At 35.5% G+C, this 24,611-nt stretch overlaps 2 protein-coding genes across 8 annotated transcripts in view; one reads left to right on the forward strand and one right to left on the reverse strand.

Annotated features, from left to right (window-relative positions):
* Positions 1 to 24,611, forward strand: part of LOC139970030 (uncharacterized) — a 407,172-nt gene that overhangs the window by 251,987 nt on the left and 130,574 nt on the right. For 5 of the 6 annotated variants that reach the window (XM_071975588.1, XM_071975587.1, XM_071975589.1 and 2 more), the window contains 4 exons: positions 4,676 to 4,737; positions 10,239 to 10,274; positions 13,774 to 13,838; positions 15,063 to 24,410. In XM_071975588.1, the coding sequence (XP_071831689.1) occupies positions 4,676 to 4,737; positions 10,239 to 10,274; positions 13,774 to 13,836 (161 nt within the window). In that variant the 3' untranslated portion in view covers positions 13,837 to 13,838; positions 15,063 to 24,410. Of the gene's footprint in view, positions 1 to 4,675; positions 4,738 to 10,238; positions 10,275 to 13,773; positions 13,839 to 15,062; positions 24,411 to 24,611 lie in introns of those variants that run through there. The other variant, XM_071975586.1, reaches the window with a different exon arrangement.
* LOC139970086 (uncharacterized) overlaps positions 1 to 24,611 on the reverse strand; it is a 343,535-nt gene that overhangs the window by 224,563 nt on the left and 94,361 nt on the right. The window lies entirely within an intron of this gene.

The raw sequence follows: 24,611 nt of genomic DNA on the forward strand, positions 1-24,611 counted from the left end.
AGCTAAACAGCTGGCCTATTGTCGCCCCAATTCCTTTTGACAGTAATTTGCATTGGTTGTTGGGACTTTAGAAATTGGGCCTATAGTCGCCGGGGCAGCTCTGTGTTCCAAAATGTACATGTAGGGTACTATAGGGTGCATACAAATAATGACGGGCTAAGACCCGAAAATACTGGTAGTGATATATATTAACCCATGAACGAGTAAATTTATACTTCAGTACATAAATACTGGGTGATTATTCCCCCAGGGTGGCATTTTAAACTAATCACAAGTGTATAGAACAAATACAACCACATGAAGTGTATAAATAGCTCTTATCTTGTGTGATTCTACCCTCTTACGATACTTCAAAATAAGTGTTGTTGGTGTTATACCCTTTTTGATTTAAAACAACATACTAAGAAGGGTTATTTTACACCTTGTTACTAAGGTATACATTATTCGTGCAAAGTACATGTTATGTGGGTAAAATTACCCTATTGGTTAAAAAGGGTACTTTTTTGAAAAGTGAGTGTAAAATAAGCACTGTAAATGTGTAAATGTACATAAATCATTGTGTCTTATTACACGCACAGTATGTAAATTTACCCACAAAGATCAGAAATACACAAACCGGCTTTACCTCGGGGTATATGTACACGTTAATCGGGTAATGGCCAAGGCAATGGTTATGTTTACACTTTGTGATGGTATAACTACATTGTGGATGTTTATTATACACTTTTCCAGTGTTTAATAACAATCCATGTGTTAAAATACCTGACAACAGTGTAGAACTACCCGTTTATTTTTTAGAGTGTACTCCCTTACGTCTATGTTTCCACAGATTTGGATAATATTTGGCTAAAAGAATGAAACTACTCACAAAGGCTTTGCCTCCCTGACCCCCTCCCCCCCCCCCCCGAATGGGGCATAACGATACTAAATTGAGTTCTTCTCATAGATAGATTTCTGTGTTTCAAAATTTCGTCAGGAGAACGAAAAATATCTTCAAAGGGTGCAGCTTAAGTCCAGCGGATCCCCACCATCCTGCTTGGAATACATTATAGATAACTATAATTTATTTATTACATCTGTTTCGTGTTTTAGTGCTTAAACTCGCTACGAGAGAACAAGGGATATCACCAAACACAAAAACGTCAGGGGATTCCCTCGTGGAACCAACCAGGGCTTGAAATATATTCCAGAGAAAGCCCCTCGACCCCGCTTGAGCTCTCAGAAACGTTCTGTAAAATGTTGAGGTTGAGCTTCTTCCTGACAACCCTATCTAAAAATTCTGCAGCTTCCTGGGGCTTCGCATCACACCCTTTAATAACATTAAATTATCAAAGAAAAATAGCTAATTTACAGTTTTGGTCTGTAAATCTGCATACAAAGCGAAATGTTCATAAAACAGGCTCTATGCTTATTAGATGAGTACTACTTTAATTTTGAAGTCATCAATATACATGTTGTATATCGATTCGTTATAGTGTTACATCGATATTATATAATTAATGAGATAACGATGTATACTTTATTCCATTTAACGCGTGTTATCTGTCGAAGTTTTAACTTAATATTTTTGTTTGATTTTCGCTGAGATGCTAAACTGTCATAAAGAAAAAATAAGTATTAGAGTAACCACTAATCTTGCAAGTAGTAGTTAAGAGAGGGATTCAGATACACTTCAAGTAGTTTTATTCATCGGTCAACGCTTAAATACAAGAAAAGATCAGTAATGTTTTTTTTTTAATGTTTTCAACTGTATGGTCCACCATCTTGTCTACATACGTCTAAAAAAATGAAGACGTTATAGGATTCATTGTAGTCTTTTAAGTGAGTTAAAGCCAAACGAATGTGTTACTAAGAAAAAAACGAATACAGGCGAAAGTGGTCGGGTGCAGTAGGGCAGGTAAAAATACTTCCTTGCTCATGTGCTATTTACTCTTGGTTGTTATGGTATCTCTTTTTTTGGGGGGGTGGGGTTGGGGATGGGTGATTTTACTAAATAGCTACAGTACATGTGCGTATTACTGCAATGGTATATACGTCACTAGTCAAACACAATATAAATGTACATACATGGCAGATCACTATGCCACCTTACATTATATCTCTGAAATATACGTTTTCAAGCGATACTCCTGTTGTTATGAACAACTGAGTTGTCATCCTTTGATGTATAATAAATATGCAAAATGGACATGAAAAAAAAAACACCTTGCCAAAAAATACTTGCGAATGTTTCTGTTACTACAATCCAAGGTTCGCATTAGCCGCGGGATTGCGAGATTCCCACAATATGATTTCAAATCCTGCATGTCAAAAGTTGGGAAGACGGGATTTCCCGTTATAATTTTCAGCTCTCAACTTGAATTAAACATACATTATGGCTGTGACCGTGTAGCGACCATCGCTAAACGATCGCATTTGGAATAAACGTTTAGTAAAAAGCCGCAATTATTTTTGTTTTGTTATCCCGTCTATAATCCATCTTATAACATCCCGTAAATGTCCTTGACGGTCTTTCCTTCTATTAACAAATGAATGAAAAAATATAGCAATTTTGAGAATTCCAATATTTACGCATGCACGAACGTATACAGTAGCTATAGCTATGAGAGGAAAGCACTTGCTATGGACTACCAGAGCTAGCTGCTTGCTGACAACAAAGACACGTGCACTCGACAAACTATGTTTGCGTTAAATCCCCACAAATCTCCGACCACATGGTAGCCTTAAATCACAAAGAGTCAACATGGATATCTAGCCAAACCATCTTTTTATTCGCTCAAATTGTGTCGCAGTTAGCCGGCACTAAAATATTCACGGAGTACTTTCGTTATTGCTGTTATCTTTGACCACATGGTAGTCAACAACCAGCCTAAGTCAATGGGGAAATCTACCTTAACCTTCTGCTTATTTGCTCAAATTGTTGGCAGTTAGCTGGAACTAAACTATCCATGGAATACTTTCATTATAACTGCTATCTTGGACCACATGCTAGCCTATACCACATTAATTCAATGGGAAAAATCACATCGGGTTTCTTACACACACACATACAAAGCTTAGCCTTGTTAACTTTTAATTACCTGGAAATCGGCAATTGTTTGGAAGGCATGTGCTATGTTTTGAAGAGGTATTATAGTATTGTACGTACACAGCTGCTGTTGCGATGGATTAAATATTTCAATCTTGATTAGTTTTTACCGGTATAATATTTTCGTTTTCAGTGTTGAATGATTTTATCCACACAGGAAATAGAACCATTACGAATGGCTAAAACTAGAAATAAAGCAATTAGAACAGCCATCTACATTTACAAGAAAGTTATTTCATTGAATTAATCTTCCGTATTCGCGTGTCTTGATTAATCAAAGCGTGAAATCATGAAAGCAATCGCGTAGCAATTACGCGCACCCCTCTCAAAAAACGGGTACCCGTTTTGTGTGTTTTCGATTCGGGTACACGAATGTTAAGTCGGGTACTCGGGTACCCGACTCAGACCTAGACTGTTTTTACTCATTAAATAAAACTAATGCTCAAGAGAAATATTTCATCCTCCGCTTGGATCATGCAAATTATCATGGATGCAACTATGCTGCAGGCTATGGTAGTCTCTGATGAAAAAGGAATTATCATGGTTATTCAAAATATTTACGTATTTCTTGAGTTTAATGGAAACGAGCATTTGTCATAACGTCACAAGTAATGTAAGTGAATCATAACAGTGTAACTATGGACGTGCAGTTAGTTACAGATGATTTGTCCAGTCTTGTAGCTCCGTAATTTAACTCAATTAAGTAATTATAAATACATTTAATCTTTTTCTATCATCAATATTTAAATTATTAGTTTTCATGGTATTTGATGACATCACTAATGCGTTGTTATATAAAGCTAAATATCTTGATAACCGGGTAGCTTTACAAACATCACGAGCAATCAAATGTTTCATTTCTCTGTACAATAGCACATCTATAATAAGATTCTACCTAAATTCAGTATTTAAATTAATTAATAGTAATGTAAATACATACAAACCTCTCTATCTCCACCCTCAACATTATTTCTCAGACTCGTACACAGTGTACGCTCTTTAATTGTTCTGTGTTTAAAGGACACATCGAGATTCTCATTGCTAATGGTGGAGTGACGTCACTGCTGATGGTGTCATCATTGATCAATCTCAAAAGTAGTTAGTGTAAACAACACGTTTGCCCCATCAATTAAATGCTTTACTATATTTTTGACAGACGTGTGTATAATAGCTACTAACGTATCTCGTGATAACAGCTTAGAGAGAGATTCAGAGACGATGAAGTCGAAGTCAAAGTCAGTTTGTGCATTATTTAGAATATTCTAAACCGTCGATATTTGGACTTCATTTTCTGACACTCTCATAACGTATTCCTGACGTATTCGAGATGATAATGATAGTAAACTGATCGATAATCTTACTGAGATATAAGGTTTGTAGACTGATCAGCTATATTACTGATATGATAATGATATCAAACTAATACGATCAAAATTAAGGAATCAACCAGATTGATTACTCAGCTAATATGAAGTTATCATCAAGAGCCAACACAAATCTCGGGAATATAATGTTTATGATTCCCGACCAACAAAGTTTAAGTATGCACTTATCATTATCATATCTCTCTTTTATGTTTTTCATCAGTTTGGTATGATAACTTCAGTGACGAGGGTCGTCGTCTAAATCTACAAACCGGTCAATGGCAGGTAGGAGTTTGATCACCTTTCATTCAGCTATTGCTAGTAATGCAAGTCTGGTCAGCTTGTTTGCGCTATGCTGCCCTATCACTGTTTTCAGTGAGTGTAAATAAATCAATACAGTGACACATTATCTGTGAAGTTTACGTGTTGCTGGTAATATTAGAAGTTCTGACGTAAAGAAGGAACTTTCAGATACCTTCCCGCTCCTTCTCTCAAGGGGTGGGGGGGGGTTGTGGAAAGAGCGGATGGAATCTTGCGTGCGAACATGGTCTAAATGAATCTCATCAGTTCTATATTATATACAATTTCCATGTCAGTTTGATATTTCAAACATATAGATATAGCTAAGGTTGACTTTTGGACAGGTTTGCTATATATTGTGCAATCGTTTTGACACATGCCGTTTTATCAATATCCTAATTTTGTGAATTTGCATCTAAAAAAAATCAACGTTTATTCTGAGATGAAACCATAGAATGTTATAAATCATATTGAACAGGTCTGTTCTAGTAATTTTTGCGAATTGTTCGTCATAACACATAACAACAGTCGTAACAGTCCGTTTAACTGACCATGTATCTTACTGTAGCAGCTCCCTGGTTTTAACTGGCCATGGTCATGTTTAGGTTTTTAGTTGTTTCTGATGGTGTGAGACGTGGGTATTCCATGCATCATTTTAACACTAACAGATATGTTACTTTAAATTGTTGGTCTTGGTTCAGGTAATTACTTATCAAGTTACATTTAACCATTTCTATTGTACTTTGCGAATTGGTCAAACAGGATGGTGATGGGGAAAATTTGGAAGTTAGTAATAGGAACAGATGTACAGTATGTGGAATTTGACTCTAAAAACTTATGTTAAGTTGATTTCTATACTTTCGTACTGTTTATATAAAATAATGTTGAGAATTAAGTCACTGCGTAAACGTTTTAATAACATTAAATAAAGCTGCATGATACGTAATAGGTTATAACGTTGACCAATCCATATAATATTAACACATAACTGGATAGCTGTGCAACTAATTAAGAGATCTCAATATGTTGTAACAATCAAATGACTGCTACTTATACTGTACTAGTGAGGTATTTATCGTTTAATCAGATTCAGACAATACATTGTCCCACAAATTTATTGTCAGTTTTTATTTGTTTGTTTCCAAACCTTTAATATCTCTGCCTACTCTCATCTTTCATGGTGTGATTTTGGTGAAATAAAGTAACATTATGTTTTCAAGGTCCTTATCTTTCATTTAACGGCCAAGTTTGTTACCAGCAGATTGTAGCAAAAACAACACAAAATACAGATGCTAGAAATATTCATTATGGTATTTTTCTATTGTATTAAATCTTGCTAATAAATTAACTGTGTTGCTTAGTAAGCTTGAAGGATCACTTGCTTAAATTATTAGAGTTATCCAGATTAGTGTATACGTGACTGGCATAAGTGTGTGTGTCTAAGCAGGCTTAAATATAATGAAAGGACTGGTCTGGGTTTTTTTTTTAAACCAATAAACTCTGGTATATTCTTCTGAATGGTAATGCTTGTCATTGTTTGTATATATGAAGAGAAGAGGAGCTACTTTAATTACTGGCATTGCAAGGGTTCCGGGGAGGGGGGGTAGGAATATTGTATTCGTGTAAAATGAGAATAAATTAGAAAACAAAAATAAACTCTATAGTATATATGTGTAGCTCTACTAACCCGTTTCGTTGTTATCTTGTACGGATACCATGGCAATCAAAACATATGCAATGAATTGATAAAATATGAATATAAGACAAATATTCATCATTTCCCGCGTGTTTTTAAACAGACACAAAAATACATACATTAGACGATTTTGAAGGAGTCAGGATCCGGGTTGGATGTGGGGAGGGGGGGGGGGGATTGGAGTGGAATTTGTACAACTACGGTATAGTCGGTAACTGATAATCTGATTTAAATATTCATAAGTTGTCATCCGCTAATTGTTTATTTTTTCTTGATAATTATCTTCAAGTGTAGAAGGATAGTTGATTGCCACACCTGTACCTTCCAGCCTCATGCATTACTTATTGTTAGTGTCTATGACTGGGTGTAGAGTTGAGGGCGCCAATAATAGAGGAACAACTCACGTTAACTCCTGTACCACGTTTATTCCAAACGTAGAAACAAAGTTATAAAAATCTGGATGTGAGCAGAAACACATATCTTTAAAATATATTTTGAGATAAAAGTCAGTAAGTAAATCACGAGCATTAGTATGAACATTAACAACTAAACATATCATCCAAAATTTAGTAGAACACTAGTAGCGTGTATCACTTTGAAGCAACATAATTGACAGAACCGACGCTGCTTAACGTTTCCAACATACCACTATAAATCCTCGTGAAACATTAGTATTATTCTTCTGAAACAAAACTTAGCTGTAGTAGAAATCCAATATCTTAATCAAATAATGTCTTCACCTAAATGACTCTGCACTAAACATATCCCGCTTTTACGTCACAACCTCGATGTACAATAAATATGAAACCGTAAAATGTTGTCAATCATGTTGCACCGTTCTTGAAAAAAAATTCGGGGAAAATGTTCATCATGGCACATACAACAGTCGTAACGACATTCAGTTTAGCCGAACTTGTAGCTTACTGTAGCTGCCCTTGCATATTTGTCTTTGTATCGGGCTCCCTGGTTTTCACTGGTTATGCTCATTTTCTTCGTTTTCTCCGGTGTTAGGAGAAGTTGGTATTCCATTAAATAAAGCTGCATATTACGTCAAGGTGAAAACAACTTGTTTAGAGATTCTAATGGGGGGGGGGGGGGGGGGGCTAGGCCCCCATACTAAAGTAACGACAATTATATTTAAAGATAAATCTGCAATTGTCCAACGACGAGGAGTTACTCTCCAGGATGTAAATATATCGTACAATACAACATATACGTTAGAAACCGTGTGACGAGGTTGGTACAAATAAATGAATATAAATGAAGTCTCCCTTCCACCCTCGTAATCCAGCACTTTCGTCCTATTTCCTAATTATTGTTGTCCTTCTTTCTTTGCATGTAGATCCCTATGTGCTCTCCTTATGAAAGTTATTTTCTTGTCAATCAATGAACATTCTCAATTTTATAATAGAGAATATTCAGACAGATAAAACATATAAAGCAAAATTAATCCATCGTGGTTCCAGTGTTTCTCTTCCACACCGTTTTAGTCAAAAATGTTTTATTGGTGAAAATATGGTTGGATAATTTCATCTCTAGAATATTTACGTCTGACGTCACTGCACGCAGCAATACAACAATCATTAAATGTGACTCGGCTCTAGTAGTTTGAGCTGTAATGGGATTTGAGGGATCCATATTGATTATATTTCTTGATTGTTTTATATTCATGTATATATACGTGACTGATATGAATGTGCATAGTCCAAGCAGGCTTATATATAAAAGGACGTTTCTGGGTTTAACGTGAAACTAAGAAACAAATGGATTTTTGGTTAGCTAGTTTGAATCACCTTGATGTACCTTAAAACATACTAGAAAAATTAAGGGAGAGGTGATTACTTAAAAGTTTAACTAAAATATTCAATTTAAGGCTTTTATTTCATTTTTAAGAAACGCAGGGATGTGCTCACGCTGGGCGGCACTGGGCTGCCCCGTCCAGCACTAAAAATTACCGCCCAGCACTGTTTTAAAAATCGTGAATCCCGTCCAGCACTATAAAATCTCGACATTCCTAACAATATATTCAACATAAATTGGGCTTAGTCTATGCCAAAATCATACAGACTTATAATGCATCAATTACGCATGCGAGAAACATTACTTACGGCTCTCAATCGGTCCTTTGTAAAATCTCTTTGAAACAAACTAATAACCTTTACCAGGTACGTAATATATTTCACTAAAAAAAAAATAGTTAGCAAAACTAGTACATGTGTATGTTCTTAAAAAGCTACACAAGTGCCAGCATTTGGCATATGAGCACCTTCAAAATTCGAATTTCAAATTTCTCAAAGGGGAGGGGCACCCCCTTCCCCTTAGACCCCTCCCACAGGACGGCGATCCGGCACTCATGAAATCCTGGGCACATCCCTGGAAACGTCTTTTTTTTTACCATCCTCTACATACAGTAGTATGAGTTAGCAGCAGCATTATGATACAAACAAAAGTCAACGGTGAATCTGAACTAATAGTGGTTTTAAAATATTTGTATTATTCCTTTCGTCATTTGAATAACTGCTAAACAACATTAATACAAATTAGTATCTCTAAGGAGCTTGGGTCTCAGTGGGAGGATAGGGGTAAGGGGGGGGGGGTTCAAAGTACTTGGTAATGTGGTTGATTTTGTAAAATTACCACCCGGCAAATTAACTATTGTTTCTTCATAATAATATTCAAGTGCTGACGACAATATAATGCAACATCCGGGCCTTGTATCCTCACATGGTTCATATTGTTATTAGTACTCTTTCCATCAGAACCATTCTATATGTCTGCATGGTGTAGTATAAGAAACACTCAGATGTAGTTGAGTCCAACTATTTCTTATTCCGAGCCAATTCTGAGTATGGTTCGAGTATGGTACTCTCGAGTCCGGACAGCGTTCTATAGAGTATATGAGCAACCCAAACCAAGTCCAGCTAATACATTGAGACACAGCCATGTCGAGTACACGCGGTTTCTGTCTATACTAGTATAACAGACACGCAGGGAGTATCGGTTACTTAAACCCACTCTAAATATTACTTAATTTACAGACCGTCGCTTCCTGGTCTAAATGCTCCTTACCTAACGTTGAACAGAAAGAGTCAACTATTGGAAAACTGATTATGTGCGCATTTAAAAACTTCCAATCAAAATGCACAACCAGGTTAAATTTAGAAAGATATCTGTGCAGGTTTTATTATATTTCATGATTTTTGTATTCAAATTTAATTCTACCCTTGCGTCTCTTACTGTATGTGTTCATCACACAACTGATTTTCCCAAAAGTTGATGGATATCTTTACACGATCAACAAAACGATAGAAACATAATATCTAAGACGCAGGAGGAGGGTGTGGGGATGTGGGGGTATGATGCTCTGTGGGCTAACCAATATTATGCTTTATTTTTGCCATTACATCGATCAACCACGATGTTCTGGTGTCCATCTTTGAATACTGCCCTCTTTTCCCTTCTCGTGAGAAGTTCCTCATTATGACGTCACTCAGTGTTTAATGACGTCACTCAGTGTTTGATGACGGCTTTAAAGCTAACTATGTCTTCCCTATAAAGCTGATTTTTATATTCGTTATTAAGTCCGTGCATCTTACATTGACGAGTCTGTCTCCTTTATTGACTTTAGGGTGTTCAATGTAGATGTGCGTTTACCTGCCAGGAATAGTTTACTGTAATATTTCTGAAGATATATCATTCTAAACTTGTATATTTTTTGCTTCGCCATATTATATTTTCCTGAAATTCTATTTCAAATTCTCATGAAGATAATATTTCTTTTTCCTTTCAGGTCTCTGACAAAGATGGCAATCTACCAGGAGAAGAGGTAAGAGAGACTTAGATTCATGTTCCTGTTAATTAGTAACGATAATTTAGTACCAATGAAAGAGGTATTAATTAATTTGGAACAAAGAAATAAGACAAACGAATATTGTACTTTGTTTCTCATCAGGGGGAAAAGATTGACGTGTATGGAACAGGGAATTTAGATAGGCCAGTTACAATTGTATATCTCGTAATGATGATAGCACTGTTCTCAATGTCAAGTTTAGATGAGGTCTAAATAATCTTCCTTCCGCACACACAGTCAAAGAAATGCTAAACAAAGAAACGGATAGACTTTTAAATACTACAAGGTTTAGTCAGATGTTATGGAGCGTTACAAGCCAACAACTCACTAACACAAAGTTGGAATATCGCCTTAAAAATGTTAGCGTTCAAAACCACACACCCACCACCCCCACCCCTAACCATATGCTTCATGATTATTTTTTTTCACTCTGCTGATGTGCAGATAATAATTCGAAAAGTATAAAAAAAAAAAACATTTTTAGATTTATTATATTAAATCCTTTCTTCGTTCATTTTTTCGCGAAATAAATTTTCACACGTTATTGATTATGACAAGAACTAACAATAACACCTTACCAAGTAACCTTTATTGTTACATTAAAAACATAATGTTAGGTGAACATTCAACAGTGTTATGACATTAATTTTCTCTTTACAAATAAGGGCTTACTTTAGAAGTCTATACTCAAATCGCTCATATTCTCCGGTGTTATTTGATATTTAATTCTAGAATCATTCTCTGGGACTAAGGGCGGGTGGAGAATGGATGAGGACGCATCTTCGTATATAAGTAACCACATAATCGGTAATCAGTAAGATATTGATTATTGAAATTGAAGATATAACCTGGTCCGCTTTGTTGGTATAATTAGAGTACCAACAGAGCGGACCAGAGTTATCTCTTCAATTTCAATAATATGTTAGGTGAACATTCAACACTGTTATCATAGTAATTTTCTCTTCACACGTGAGGGCTAACTCTAGAAGTCTATACTCAGTATGAGTGAGTCTAGGAGCAAGACGATTTACTGGGTTGTGAGGGAATCCGTTGGGTTATAGCATCATTATTATTCATCGTGATACGAGGGCGTCCTCTGTGGCATAAAATGACTAACTCGGGGTAGAAACCATTCCCTGTGGAATGTAAGCATACCAAGCTGTTGCGATACCAAATATAAGGAAACTAGAAAAAATATAAAAAGTTAATATTTCAGTATCTCAGGGATCACGTACATCTGAGGGATTACGTCATACATTTTCCCACAACAAACACATCAGCATAATTTTTATGTTTAGTGTGTGGTAGGCGCTGTCACTAGCTTGCTAGCTGGTTTTACTTTTCTGTTGACAAACCTAACACATGTGTAAGAAATTATCCAAGTCTTATAAGAAAGGAATCTGGCTTTCAATTTCCTGTTTTCAATGGTTTTGAGTTTGATCCTCTTTGGCCAAACACATTGTGTAAGATATAAACATGAATATTAGTAATCGGTTCTCTTTACTAAAAACAAAAAAAATCGTGGTCTTTTATTCAGTTTCACCAATTTCTCTGTCAAATAAAATCGAGCTAGATGAAGTCGAGGGGTCAGGCATAACTGTTACTATAGGCCTAGTATCTGCAAACTGACAGGCTTACAGACATTGGTACTATGGTCACCACACAGGCCCGTATGCTGCGGAAGATGATGTGTGTGTATTATGATCGCGAAGAATTGTTTACAAAACATTGATAGGAACTACTTTCGCATTGGGGTCCCGGGAGTACATTAAAAAAGCCATTGCATGAGTTTTACGACTTTACGGGTCCAACAATGCCTCTGACAAGGGTCTTTAAGCGTGCTCTTACACCGTGTGAACACACAGTGCAGCACTTTCAGTACCAATGAACATCGGTATGAGTCTTACGCCTTCCCCTACCCTCCCCCACCCTACATTCCCCCATCTCTAACCTTGGACAATGAACCGAGTTATCTAGATTGGTTTTTATATCACCATCTACCTCAAATCTAAATGACTTATCCTTGATAAAAGTATAGTTTTGGAGAACAAGGTAAAGCTAGCAGATACAAAGAAAGAAACAAGACGACGGTGTATTTAACACCATAATATGTATTAATAATTAAAGTCTTAATTGTTAATATTCCTCCACTGAAAGTAAAAGCTACTAATGATAACACAAGTTACACCATTACAAAACATGAGAGCAGACCCCGGTCTAGCATGGTCATTTCACATTTATACAAAACATATGATCCAATGGGTTTCAAACAGCTGAACATTTATCTACCAAATGAATATATCAAGCTCAGTTAACCTTCCAAAAAAAGACTAAACGGAAGGGTGAGTGACATGAATATAAGTTATGTAACGATATTATCAAAGTTAGAATGAATTGTCGGACTTCATAAAGAGTAGAATGTTAGGCCCTGCAGCTCATATAAAAATGGCGACCCCAGTTGACGAGACCAGTGTTACACCCGATATGAACAGAGAACACAGTAAATACTGTAAATCATTTGTACCACACTAAAATTGGATCGTGCTATAAATCGGTAGCATGTTCTATGAGGATTACAGTCAGAACTCAGGATATGTGTAATCCCAACAAATCAAGTTTATTTGTTAGGATGACACATATCCTCAGTTCTTACTGAAATCGTAATAGCAAATGCTACCAATTTATCAGATTTATCAGCACGATCCAGTTTTTACTCTGGAAATAAACTTTTAGTTTAACAGTAGTTACTGTAATCTCTGTGTGAATCGGTTTGGTGTTAAAACACGACGGAACATTTCACTAGGTAATATTGTGATAGTGCATTGGGTTATATTGATTGAGTCATAGTGATATGAAGGAGAAATCCCCTGAATAGGTCATTTATTGTTACCAGCAGGGAAGAGGATGGGGTGTGGAGATGAGTGAACTGATTCTTGTACAGTAATCCTGTTTTACACATAAATCACTTTTATACATTGGGAGAGGAATATATCTTTGTGCTATGAGTCAATATTTGTTGACATTTACTATTCGTTGTTGTTACTTATATACTTATCGTCACTATTTCGATCAAACAGTCTAACTTTATAGAATCAAACCTTCACAAATTGGTCCCTTCAAGCATAGAATTAAAACGACCACAGCATTAGTGACCATGGTTTCATGGATTTAGCTTTCATGTGTATATCATATTCAGCACTAAAATATTCACAGGATGTTCTCGTTGTAAATCCCTAAAATGATAACTGAATAATAATAAACAGGACATTAATAGTCGATGCATTTGAAAACATTCAAACTGAATTTAACAAGAAGTAAAATTAAGTTTGTTGTAAAATGAATCCATTATCTTTGAAATAACACTTCTTATATGGCTGAATATAATGAATACTTACAATATTTCAAAATATTGCATTGTCTAAGTTTCTGTGTTATCTTATACATATTCATTACTTATACTTTCCCTCCTGTTTAGGGATTCGATGAGAGGAGTTATCAGGAAAGCCTGGCGGACTTCAACCGGGCAAGGCGCAATTAACTGTAATTCAATACAGCTGAATATTTTCCTCACCTTAGTTTTTATAATTGTATTTTTTTAACAGTGATTGTCTGCTACTTTATGTTGTAAAATCTTAATATATTAAAATAAATCTCCATTATTAACCACATTTTTTATTCTTATATCTGTAATTTTCCAATCTTATCTGGTCACTAATATTTATGTGCTTCAACTGTTATTGGTTTTATTATATTTATTAACAACCAAGCTGATCCCTGATTAAATGTATGAAGATGAGTTATAATTTCCTTCCATTAACAGAAATAAGAGTATCTGTTCATTATTGCAATAATGATAGATGTACACAACCTTCCTCTCCGCTGCTTAGGCGTAAGAAGGCCATAACTTCCAAAAGATACATTTATGTATCTGCTAAAAGAAGAGTTATTACTAAAACGGTTATTAAAGCGATTAGTATGATTCCACCCTTCCTCATTATGTTATTAATTTTATCGAAAAAAGAGAGAGATTATCGTGAGTCCTCCTTCAATACTAACAGTGACAAAAACTGTCAGTAAACATTTGAAAGTTTACTAACGAAACGACGATATGGTGACTTCACTCCATTGACGACACACAGAAAATAATAGAATATGTGGAAGTAAAAAAAGGTTAAATCTGAGCAAGGTCATGGTTCGTCAGCTGTTTTGCATCTGTGAACTAATAAGGGAAGTAGTAAAATGGAATATTAAAAATATGTGATGTGGGATCAGGAAGGGGAGAAATGAAATACAGGTTCATGAATTAACAGACAGAAGGAATGTCAAGGTCAGCGGGTCACGATACTGTTTTCTAAAACACAAACATGTTAAAGAGCATTATCTTGTTCCATTTGTTTCCTCCAAATTCGTCTTGTGTAACAAATTATCTCCTTTTACATAACATCAATAATTAGGGGAGCAAAGTATACACACATAGAAAGTGAATTCCTTCGTTGAAGTTTAGAAGAATGTTAATGTGCAATTCATGTGTAGACCTACCTACGAGAACAACAAGGGCATTGGAGAGGGCGCCGCCATGAATTATGTGCTCAAAGAGGGCAACTTCATACCGGTCATTAGCTTGTTTCCCGTGTCGGGGCCGGGGGGGGGGTTGTCTAGGTATAACTTCCCCATTGTTTTACTGATAAGAATTTTGCTCGACTTATTATTTATGTAACAAATGTACCTATATATATATATATACATTTCATCTTTATATTACAGCTCAATACTGGCGTCGCCAATCAGCAGCAGTACTGTGACGTCATTCACTCAATCCTCAAAACGATGGCAGTAATTTCAGTGAGAAAGGATCTAAGAAAGAGTTTAGGTTGTAAACTGTTAATATCTTCCAAATACTACAAATAGCGCAAGATAGAGCTACAGTAAAATACACATGTAACTAGTCTTGTAGGATTGTGACGTCATCAAATGCCTATATTCTCAAGACAACGGCATGGTGACTTGATGAACATTGTAACTTTTACATTCATTGTGAATGGATCTTGTAGAGAGATAATGTTGTACAATAATATTAATAATTCCATATACAATTAAGAAGTGAAATTTGAAAGATAACTGTTCCATTTACATTTTGTTTTAAATGATTACTTTATTCGGAATTTCAGGCTTTAAATGTTATAGTTCGAAAAAGGGAGTGTTATTAATGTTTCTTCAGCTTTTCTGGTTTGGTAAGATAAATGTCTGGAATACTCCTTTAATGCTAAATTGATGATGACGTCAGCCCCTTAGTACAGGCCTAAATATTCATGTCAATAATGTGATTTATACATTTGAATAACTCAACAAAATCAAAGTTTTTTTAATTTCGTTTTTACGCCAGAGCATAGTTAGATGATTTCAACAACATTTGTCCGTGTAGAATTTGTACTTCAACGTTTACATGTTATTTGAGGCCATACAAGTCTTCTCATCCCTTTGAGTTTGTGTTGTATTTGATGAACTGACATAACTGTCTCCGTATTATATCATAAAGTCCAGTTACCTGTACTGATCAAATCAGCTGCCTAAAGTAGCATGTCTCAAAATGTTATAGTAAAAGCAACCTAGACTGAAAGCCAGTGGTCTACAACATAACAATGTTAATGTTGTGCTTAAAGCCATCCTTTAATATACTACATGTTCAACTATAATAAGTTTTGTGCGCTAAAGTGTACAAATGTAATTTGTTAGGTTTTGTTAACATTACTGTCGTTCGGGGGACTAGATGGGTAAGTGATGAGGACAAAAATGTTATCCTATGACCATTTCTTATTCTGATGTATATCTAACGCTCGTAATGAGTTCACTGTACATTATATATCTCTTATTAAGAGTCAGAGATTATCTTCGCCACCAACTGAAATAGTATGGTGACGTCACTGATTACCAAGTCGGAGAAACAATCAACAAATTTACTATTTATGTCTTTTGAATTTAACTCGATAACATTTAAAACAACGACTTTTAAAACAACGAAATTTCGAAGTACATCTTAAAAAGAATGATTAATTATGAAAAACTCGTCCACTATTAATTAAGATGTATTACCCACCCAGCATAAGGCGGATTTACCACAGGTAGCATACATAATTTGAATTTCATTGCTAGCGTTTATTTTACTTTTCGGAGAAGGGATGTGTTGTTTAGTGGATTCCTTCTCTATTCTATCAAGAGATTGGGTTTGTAAACTGTTAAGAACTCCATCAAAGATTCTATATCTTACATGATCATACAGGCTACTTAGTATTTTATTGTAAAATGTACAACTAGTCATTTCTTACGATTTATTACCCACATTACTGTACATATATATTTATCTTTTCTAACTCTAAATTCGTTTGCTCTTCAAGCCAAATTCAAAATAATAAGAGCCAAATAAACTACTAATGACGTCATCCATCACCCACTACGTCATCAGTAAAGGAGACTTTATTTTCTTGGATGTCAACTATTGAGAGAGGGAAGAAACACAATCCCAATCTTACTCTTTGTGTGTATGTGGAGGGGCGGGTGGGGTGGGGTGTTGGAGGGGTTAGCTGACGTACCCATCACATTGGTGACCAAGTAGATGTTATAGTAGTTGTTTGCACCACCATCAGAACGTTAATTTGTAGAATGGGAATTAAACGGTAATGTGCCGTAGTTTTTTTAATTGTATTGTTTCCTAATATGTACCAAAGTCGTCGTTTCTTGCGTAAATGAAGAGAAAGGTTTGTTCACCTACTCGTGTGTCCCTGATCAGATATTGCTGGACCTGCTCTCGCCATCCACGCACTCCTCGTGTGCAGGGCACAGCATCCTTCATTGGTCCAAGTGTATGTAATGTTATGATTCATCCCAATTCCAGACCCATATCTCTACCTTCCACCCCCACCCCCCCCCACAAAAAACACCCCACTACTCAGTACTACGCAGACATGTTTGAAATGCTTTGGTTTAAATCTCTACATACTGTATCCACATACACTCGGTAACTAGGAGTTCATGATTAAACTTTTCTTCGTTCTAACTTTTAATAATTTTTGATGTAATCTGTGACGTATCGGTTACGTAATGTCTTAAATCTATCAAGAGTAGAGCCACATTAATTGTGTCAACGTTAAGACTAAATACCATTCATTGGTTATCTACAATACCATTGTGTTATTAAAATCGTTCTACAAGAACTTATATGTGATATTAATTAATATCTGTGACATGTTTGTTCTATGTCTGCATTTCTTCATTTCTTCTGTTCCTATAAATTATCGTTCTTAACATGAAGACAATAAGATGACGTCATATCATCTGATTTAAAATAACAAATGTGTATTCTGTATATTACGTAACTGAGACTTCAATAACTTCATCTATATCAATACTTTCATTTTATTATTGTATTTTTATTATTTTAAGCCTCGCTTTATAATTGTTTTAATTGATATGATCTGTTTGTTTCAAATCATCATTTTAATAAGTTAGTTTAGTATCAATTTTACGGAATATCCTATTTGTTGTATTAACTGATCCCATCAGCGCACGGAGAATATAACATGAACGCTCAAAATAGTTCACCGACAAACAAACATACAAAAGTTTATATTTAGTGTTAACGCTAACTCTTCAAAAATAGCAGTCAAGTTAAGGGCGCTTTGATCATGCGCAGTTAGTTCAATCTCTCCAGGTATGATGAAATGACGTCAATATTATATTTATAACGTTACTGCAGAAATTAATCATATAGACATGTCTCCATTATTGTTAGCGCTTTTAATGGAACTCATATTGTTATTTTTCATTTGCTTACTTTAAATTTTTGCTACATTTTGAAAACTGTCTGTTGAAGTGTTCTTTACGTTTTGACTCAAAAGAGACTGTAAAGTCGATAACCTTAACAAGTTTGTAACAAAAGTGAAGCAAACAGGTGTGATGTCATAGCAGGTGTGATATCAGATGATGTCAAGTGTGATGTCACTGACAGCAAAATGTTATTTTTTCATTTTTCACTACCTTGGTTTGACTTTGGGTTATAGAAAAGATCCCAACTTTGTTTTAGGGTATGTGACAATGACGATACATAGTTTAGTACATACCAATTTTGAAAAAGAAAAATTAGACTCCCCCTTTATCGAGGGCAAAGGGAACCTATGCGATATTGAAGTCGTGTGTCTGTGCGTGCTTCTGTGACACATGCTTGGGTCCGCGATAACTCAACAACGGAGTGATGGATATTTCTCATACTTGCTAAATGTAGAAATATTTTAGTAAAGAAGGTAAGCCCTATTTGTTAGCACTGACTTTATGAATATTAATGAGGTTATGCACTCCTGGGCCCGATCTAGTGGACCACAATATTTTTGGGAACGTTTAAGCGCAAAGTTTTATTGGGCCTAATATTTGGGAATGGCCAACATTTTATATTGCAATAACTCCAGAACCTTCAAGTACATCAGGTTGTATCCAAACTTGGAATACTGTTGTTGGTTAATAGCTGGTACATGTGGGCATAAATATTATGATACAGTATTGGGTGATGACGTAAAACACTTTGATATTCCAATAATCAAGTAACTATAGTGACCGTTGGACTCTTGTTGATATTTTATCGTCTTCATTTACCTTCCGTGTTATTAAAGTCATAAATAATGCCTTACCTTTAAGACAATACAATCACGTGAGCACTCATAATTTATCAAGATCGAATAAGATAATAACGCTGATAATGTTCTATACATTAAGTTAACATTTAAGACAATTGTATACTCTCTGTGTTTAATCTTCGTTTTTAAAATTTCCTTCAAGTTTTTATTTTACTGCATCTTTTAAACTTGTTTGTGAGATTAACGGAGAATCAAACCCAACGATCATGTTAATATTATGTGATAGGTAAACTATCGATCATGTTAATAGTATGTGATATGTAAGCTATTGATCATTTTTATATTATGTGATAGGTAAGTTACCGATCATTTTAATATTATATAATAGGAAAGCTATCGATCATTTTAGTATAATGTGCTAGGTAAGCTATCGATCATCAGGTGCGTATCCAGGGGGGGGCGTTGGGGGCGCGCGCCCCCCGGGTAAGGAAAAGAGGAGAGAAAAAAAAAGAGAAGAAAAAAGGGAAAAGGAGGGGGGAAAAAAGAAAAGGAGGAGAGGAAGGAAGGGAAAAGAAAAAGAAAAAAAAAAGAGAAAAAGGAGAAAAGGAGGGAGTAGAAGATAGCCAAGACCTCGGGAAGAGAAAGAGGAACAGTCATAGTTAAAGCGCTGATCCCTATTATATACACAGGGTAGCCAGTGACAGATCAAGGATTACGGAGGGGGTGTGCGCCTCACCCTACCCCTTACACCGACAACTCCATTTTTGACGTTTCCATTTTTCCTCTCTCACTAATGTATCTATATAAATATTATATATGGTCTATCATAACGCGTGTGTGTGTGTGGACGCCTTAAACAATTGTACAATTGTGCTATATGGAACCAACTGTGGCTGGTCTTGAACTCGACCGAGTCGTCGGGGAACATGACGCATTTCGGGAAGGGGGCGACCGCCCCCCCCCCGAGCAAATTTTCTTTAAAACATCGCTAGTAATTTCAAAATAGACAATGCTTAGATGCAACTTACAAGGCCTGGGAAGTGTCATTTCCAGCGATCTGGGAGGCATTTTCGGCAAAATTTTTTATTGTACGCTTCGCGCCAACTCATGGTGGCGCTTCGCTTAGATAGTTTGCCTACAGGCTTCGCCCCTCCCTTGGCAATTACTCGCTACACGCCTGTTCGAATTTGTAAAGTAAAAAGCAGATATAACATCATATCAGTGAGCATTGAAATGCATGTTCCACGATGAACGGCCTCAAAAACTGTCTATGTGTGTAGTCAAAGGCGTAAGAGCCCAATTGGATTTGGGGGCTGTAATGACTTGCCCGAAAAAAAAGCCAAAATTTTTCGCGCGCCTCGCGCGCCTCGCGCGCGTTCAACACATCGATGCCAATATCATATAAGCAAGCATCGGTCATTACATTGCATGGCATCGTGTACCGCACGGTCCGTGAAAGTTGCACAGTATACCGGCAGATGCTAATGTAAACAACCAAATGTCTTATGTAGATGGAGAAGCATACAGATCAATTTATGTCAAAACTCTCTTTTACAGTAGTAATGTCGGCCAAGCTTAGAACTTTAATTTAATTACCAAGGAGATAATTTTTAAGCTATATATTGCTATTTATTTTTCTTTTGCGGGGGGGGGGGGGCTGCAGCCCCCGCCTCCTACGGGACCTACGCCTATGTGTGTAGTGTTCGGTTTCGATATACCTGATATCGGAAATATCTGCTATTTTTCATTTCCTTTAACGAAGTTTTATAATAACCATTATAAGAGGTTTTAATATTTCTACACCAATAAATTAACTGTGTCTGAATTTTCGAAAATTTCCTGACCAACATTCTTCATCATACTTTCCTCTACTCGTGCAATTTTGACCTGTCTGTTAAGGGTTGGAGGAGGTTTTTCTATATTGCTTGTCCATAGATTGAATTTTGTGCAACATTATGGGTATGTTTTGAAGTGATTTTATTCGCGAGAAATGTGAATTTTCAAATTCTCAACAAATAATCGGCTTAAAACCTTGAAAAGTGGGGCTTTTGGATATTGTGGGCCGTGACGTAGAATCACCTACAAAAGCAATGATCCATAGGACATGCATTGAGGTCGAACATGATGTGTGACTGGTGACAATCTTCAAAAAGGTTATGGATGGAAAAAAAAAACTTTTGGGAAATACTTGGTTCTCAGGCAAAAGTGTACATATGGTTGGTCATTTTTAAGCCCGAGAAGTGCCATTTCCGGTGATCTGGGGGGGGGGGGGGTATCAAAACCAGAAATTTTCTTGTACGCTCCGCGCCAACCGATGGTGGCGCTCCGCTTAGATAGTAATTCGCGCCCCCCGGGTTAGAAAATCCTGGATACGCGCCTGATCATTTTAATTTAATGTGATTTGTAAGCTATCGATCATTTTAATACAATGTGATAAGTAAGCTATCGATCATTTTAATATTATGTGATAGGTAAGTTTTCGATCATTTTTATAATATGTGATAGGTAAGCTATCGATCATTGTAATATTATGTTATAGGTAAGCTATCGATCATTTTAATATTACATGGTAGGTAAGCTATCGATTATTTTAATATTATGTGATAGGTTAGCTATCGACAAGCAAGTCACTTTAGGTCACTTTACGCATTTGAGAAAAATTACATTTGAACTTGAAGATACCGTTTCTATACAATACTCGTAGATTTGAATAAGTTTTGAAATATTACAATTTGCCTTTATTAATTGCTTCATGTACAGTCTTGTTTTATATGGTATATAAGCAGAACTTAAAACAGTTATTGTTTTAGCGTTACATAATTTTGGCTGACAAGCTGACAAGTAATCCTTAAATACAAAGATCGGCTCTGTATTGTATATACTCTTCATTTTATTCTTTCATTGTTATTGTAATGCGCCTTATTAATCATTATACTGGTTTCATTGTGTTTCAGATCTTTATTATCTATATTCTCCGATATTTTCCTTCGATTTAGAATAATTCTAAGACTATATCTAATACTTGCTCTAATTATTGTTATATTTAGTCATTCATTGTTACATTGCATTCTACTTCATTCATTTATTGATTTTACTTTCTTTCAAGATTTACTTGTTTTCTTTCGTTCCTCCTATTTCTTTGTTATGAATTAATCTTAGATATTACTCACGCGTACTCCAGTGAATACTAGAAGAATATTGTTAAATGTTATCATAATAACAATCACTAGCTGTCTACCGTTATACCATTGATTGTGATACTCAAAATCAAATTAAACATTTTTTTTAATCCAGTTCTTTGTTCCATAATTATGATCGGAAATGATGTTTCTTTGAAGACAATAGGAACACGTGACTTTTATTGCTACTTAATGATGCTGATTGATGATTTATGAATATTCATAATCTCTTCATTGTAATTCAGTTTTTGTCATATTTGCTTTAACCCAATCGGATATTATGAAGCTATAAAGTTTACCAATATAACCCAAGCCCTGTCACGCAAAATTTAATAGGCTATATTAACATAACTACAAACACAGATTAACACATAAATATGGAAGAAATCACTGCGTTGCGGCATCTGTTTATGATATTACATATTTCCAAGGATATAATTATCCCTTTATTTTGTAATTGTTCTTGGTATCTTTCGTATTTATATATGCTTGTACAAATGTTTGTACACAAGTATTAAAACCAAACACACTTGTTCCCTTTGAGGCGATCCTGGTCTCTCATTGTGATACAATTACAACCGATTCATCCCATTTATATGTTTCTATATCATTAGTTCATATCATAGAAACTAATAATGGAATTATTGATATATATTGATGTTGTAATATCAATGGAAGCAATAAAAGAAAACTAATCAGATAAATATTGTCAACAGTTTTATGTAACATGTAGTCTATGTACTAACTTGTAATTTCAACCTCTTACTCTGTTATATCTTGCATCAAGGTCACACAGAAGGTTATGGCTAAACAGTTACTCTCAAAACAGGTGAGGCTGGTATAGTTGTGGTCGAGAAGACATTCTTCTTTTCCTGATAAAAGTGTCGCTATCGCTCTATGTGCCGTAAATTTAAACTTTCTCTTCAAGTTCATCCCAAACTTTTCTAGAAACAAGTGTTGGTCCCGCCTGACCTCAGATGACCTTCGACAGAATTTGAGTGAAACCGGTAGATTTATGAGTATAACTGGGTATATGATTCTAGCCTAGTTACGTAAGTTCAAATATAATTTGATTTCATTCAAACCAAACTAGAATCTGTTTAGAACTGTTTAGCTACTCCAAAGACTTGTTTTTTTTTATCTGTAATTCAAAAGCAAAATATTTTGTGTCTCACAATTTAATGTATGATTCTGTATCGTTTTATTTCTATGACTGAGTAAATGGCTTATGTTATCCTTCATGCTGTGACTGAAGTGCAAGAGATATATCTTCTCGTTAACAGCGCACATTATGGTATGCCGCAAGCTGATATATTGTGGCAATTCATCCTAAGCAAGCGTTAGTGTCAGATTGATGAAAAGTTCAGTGATAGGGTGATGATTGTTCCTAGTTATTTGTTTACGTGTTTAATTAGTCAACGTACTTATAATATTCATTAAATTAATAAATAAATACAACAGATCACACATCAAAGTTCAAGATTGACAACACGAAAGGCTCTCTCTATTTGCACGACGATAAGGAGTATTTGAATGTATAATGAGAACATTTGACTGGAAAACTGGATGATATTATTTTACGTCAGTATTTAATAAAACCACCATCGCTGACCTAATAAGGTGATCAAGAGTACAATTTTTTAGGTAGAAAAAGGGCACATTTTTATCCTGAGGAAAAGTAGGGGGATCACGTGCCCCCTGTACCCCCCGGTTCCGCCGCCCTTGGGGTTGGGGATTTTGAATCATTAGCATATATGACGTCATGATCAACTGTTGGTGTGTAAGATATGCAGCACCACATACATTTCACGGGAAGATAAAAGTGGAGGGAAGGGGAATTGGGGGGGGGGTATATTGCTGTGGTTAAGTTCTATTATGTATCTGCAGTACTGGGCTACATTCGCTTCAATATCTTACTATAAACAAAAATAAAACAATGTTGACGTATGTGAAGTATATTTTTACCCCTCTTTTGGGAGTTGGCGGGAAAAATTGTTTAACAAGAAGAAATTCTAACGCAAAAAGTTAGTTGATCCATTACGAGGGTGAGACAGGAACGGCATGGGTGTGAAAGGCTTCTGTGACCGGAAAGATGTTAAAACCCGATATTGTTTGGTTAGATTATGAGTGGAAATAATTTAACATTTAAGGACGCTTTAAATTGTACTTTTGTGCTTATTTGTAACATTTTTTTTCGTCTTCCTAGCCAAGTCATGTAAGGTTAACTCCTATGATAATATTATCAACCTATCTAACCATGTGGCTGTGACCGTACACCTGCTGATATGAAATAAACTGTTTGAACTAATGATACAGGATAAAATACATTTGTGTTATCTGAAACAAATTTAGTGTAAGATTTTACTGCTTTATTTACAAGCATTATATCTGCATGCATTATTACATCGTGTACTGATATCTTAATTAACCTGAAGTTACTCTTAAGAAAACGTTACTTTACACATCAGTGGTGAAAAGAAAGTGTTCCGCTCTTTGTAAACCATAAAGCAACC

The sequence above is a fragment of the Apostichopus japonicus genome, chromosome 7, assembly GCF_037975245.1.
Source record: "Apostichopus japonicus isolate 1M-3 chromosome 7, ASM3797524v1, whole genome shotgun sequence".
NCBI lineage: Eukaryota > Metazoa > Echinodermata > Holothuroidea > Aspidochirotida > Stichopodidae > Apostichopus > Apostichopus japonicus.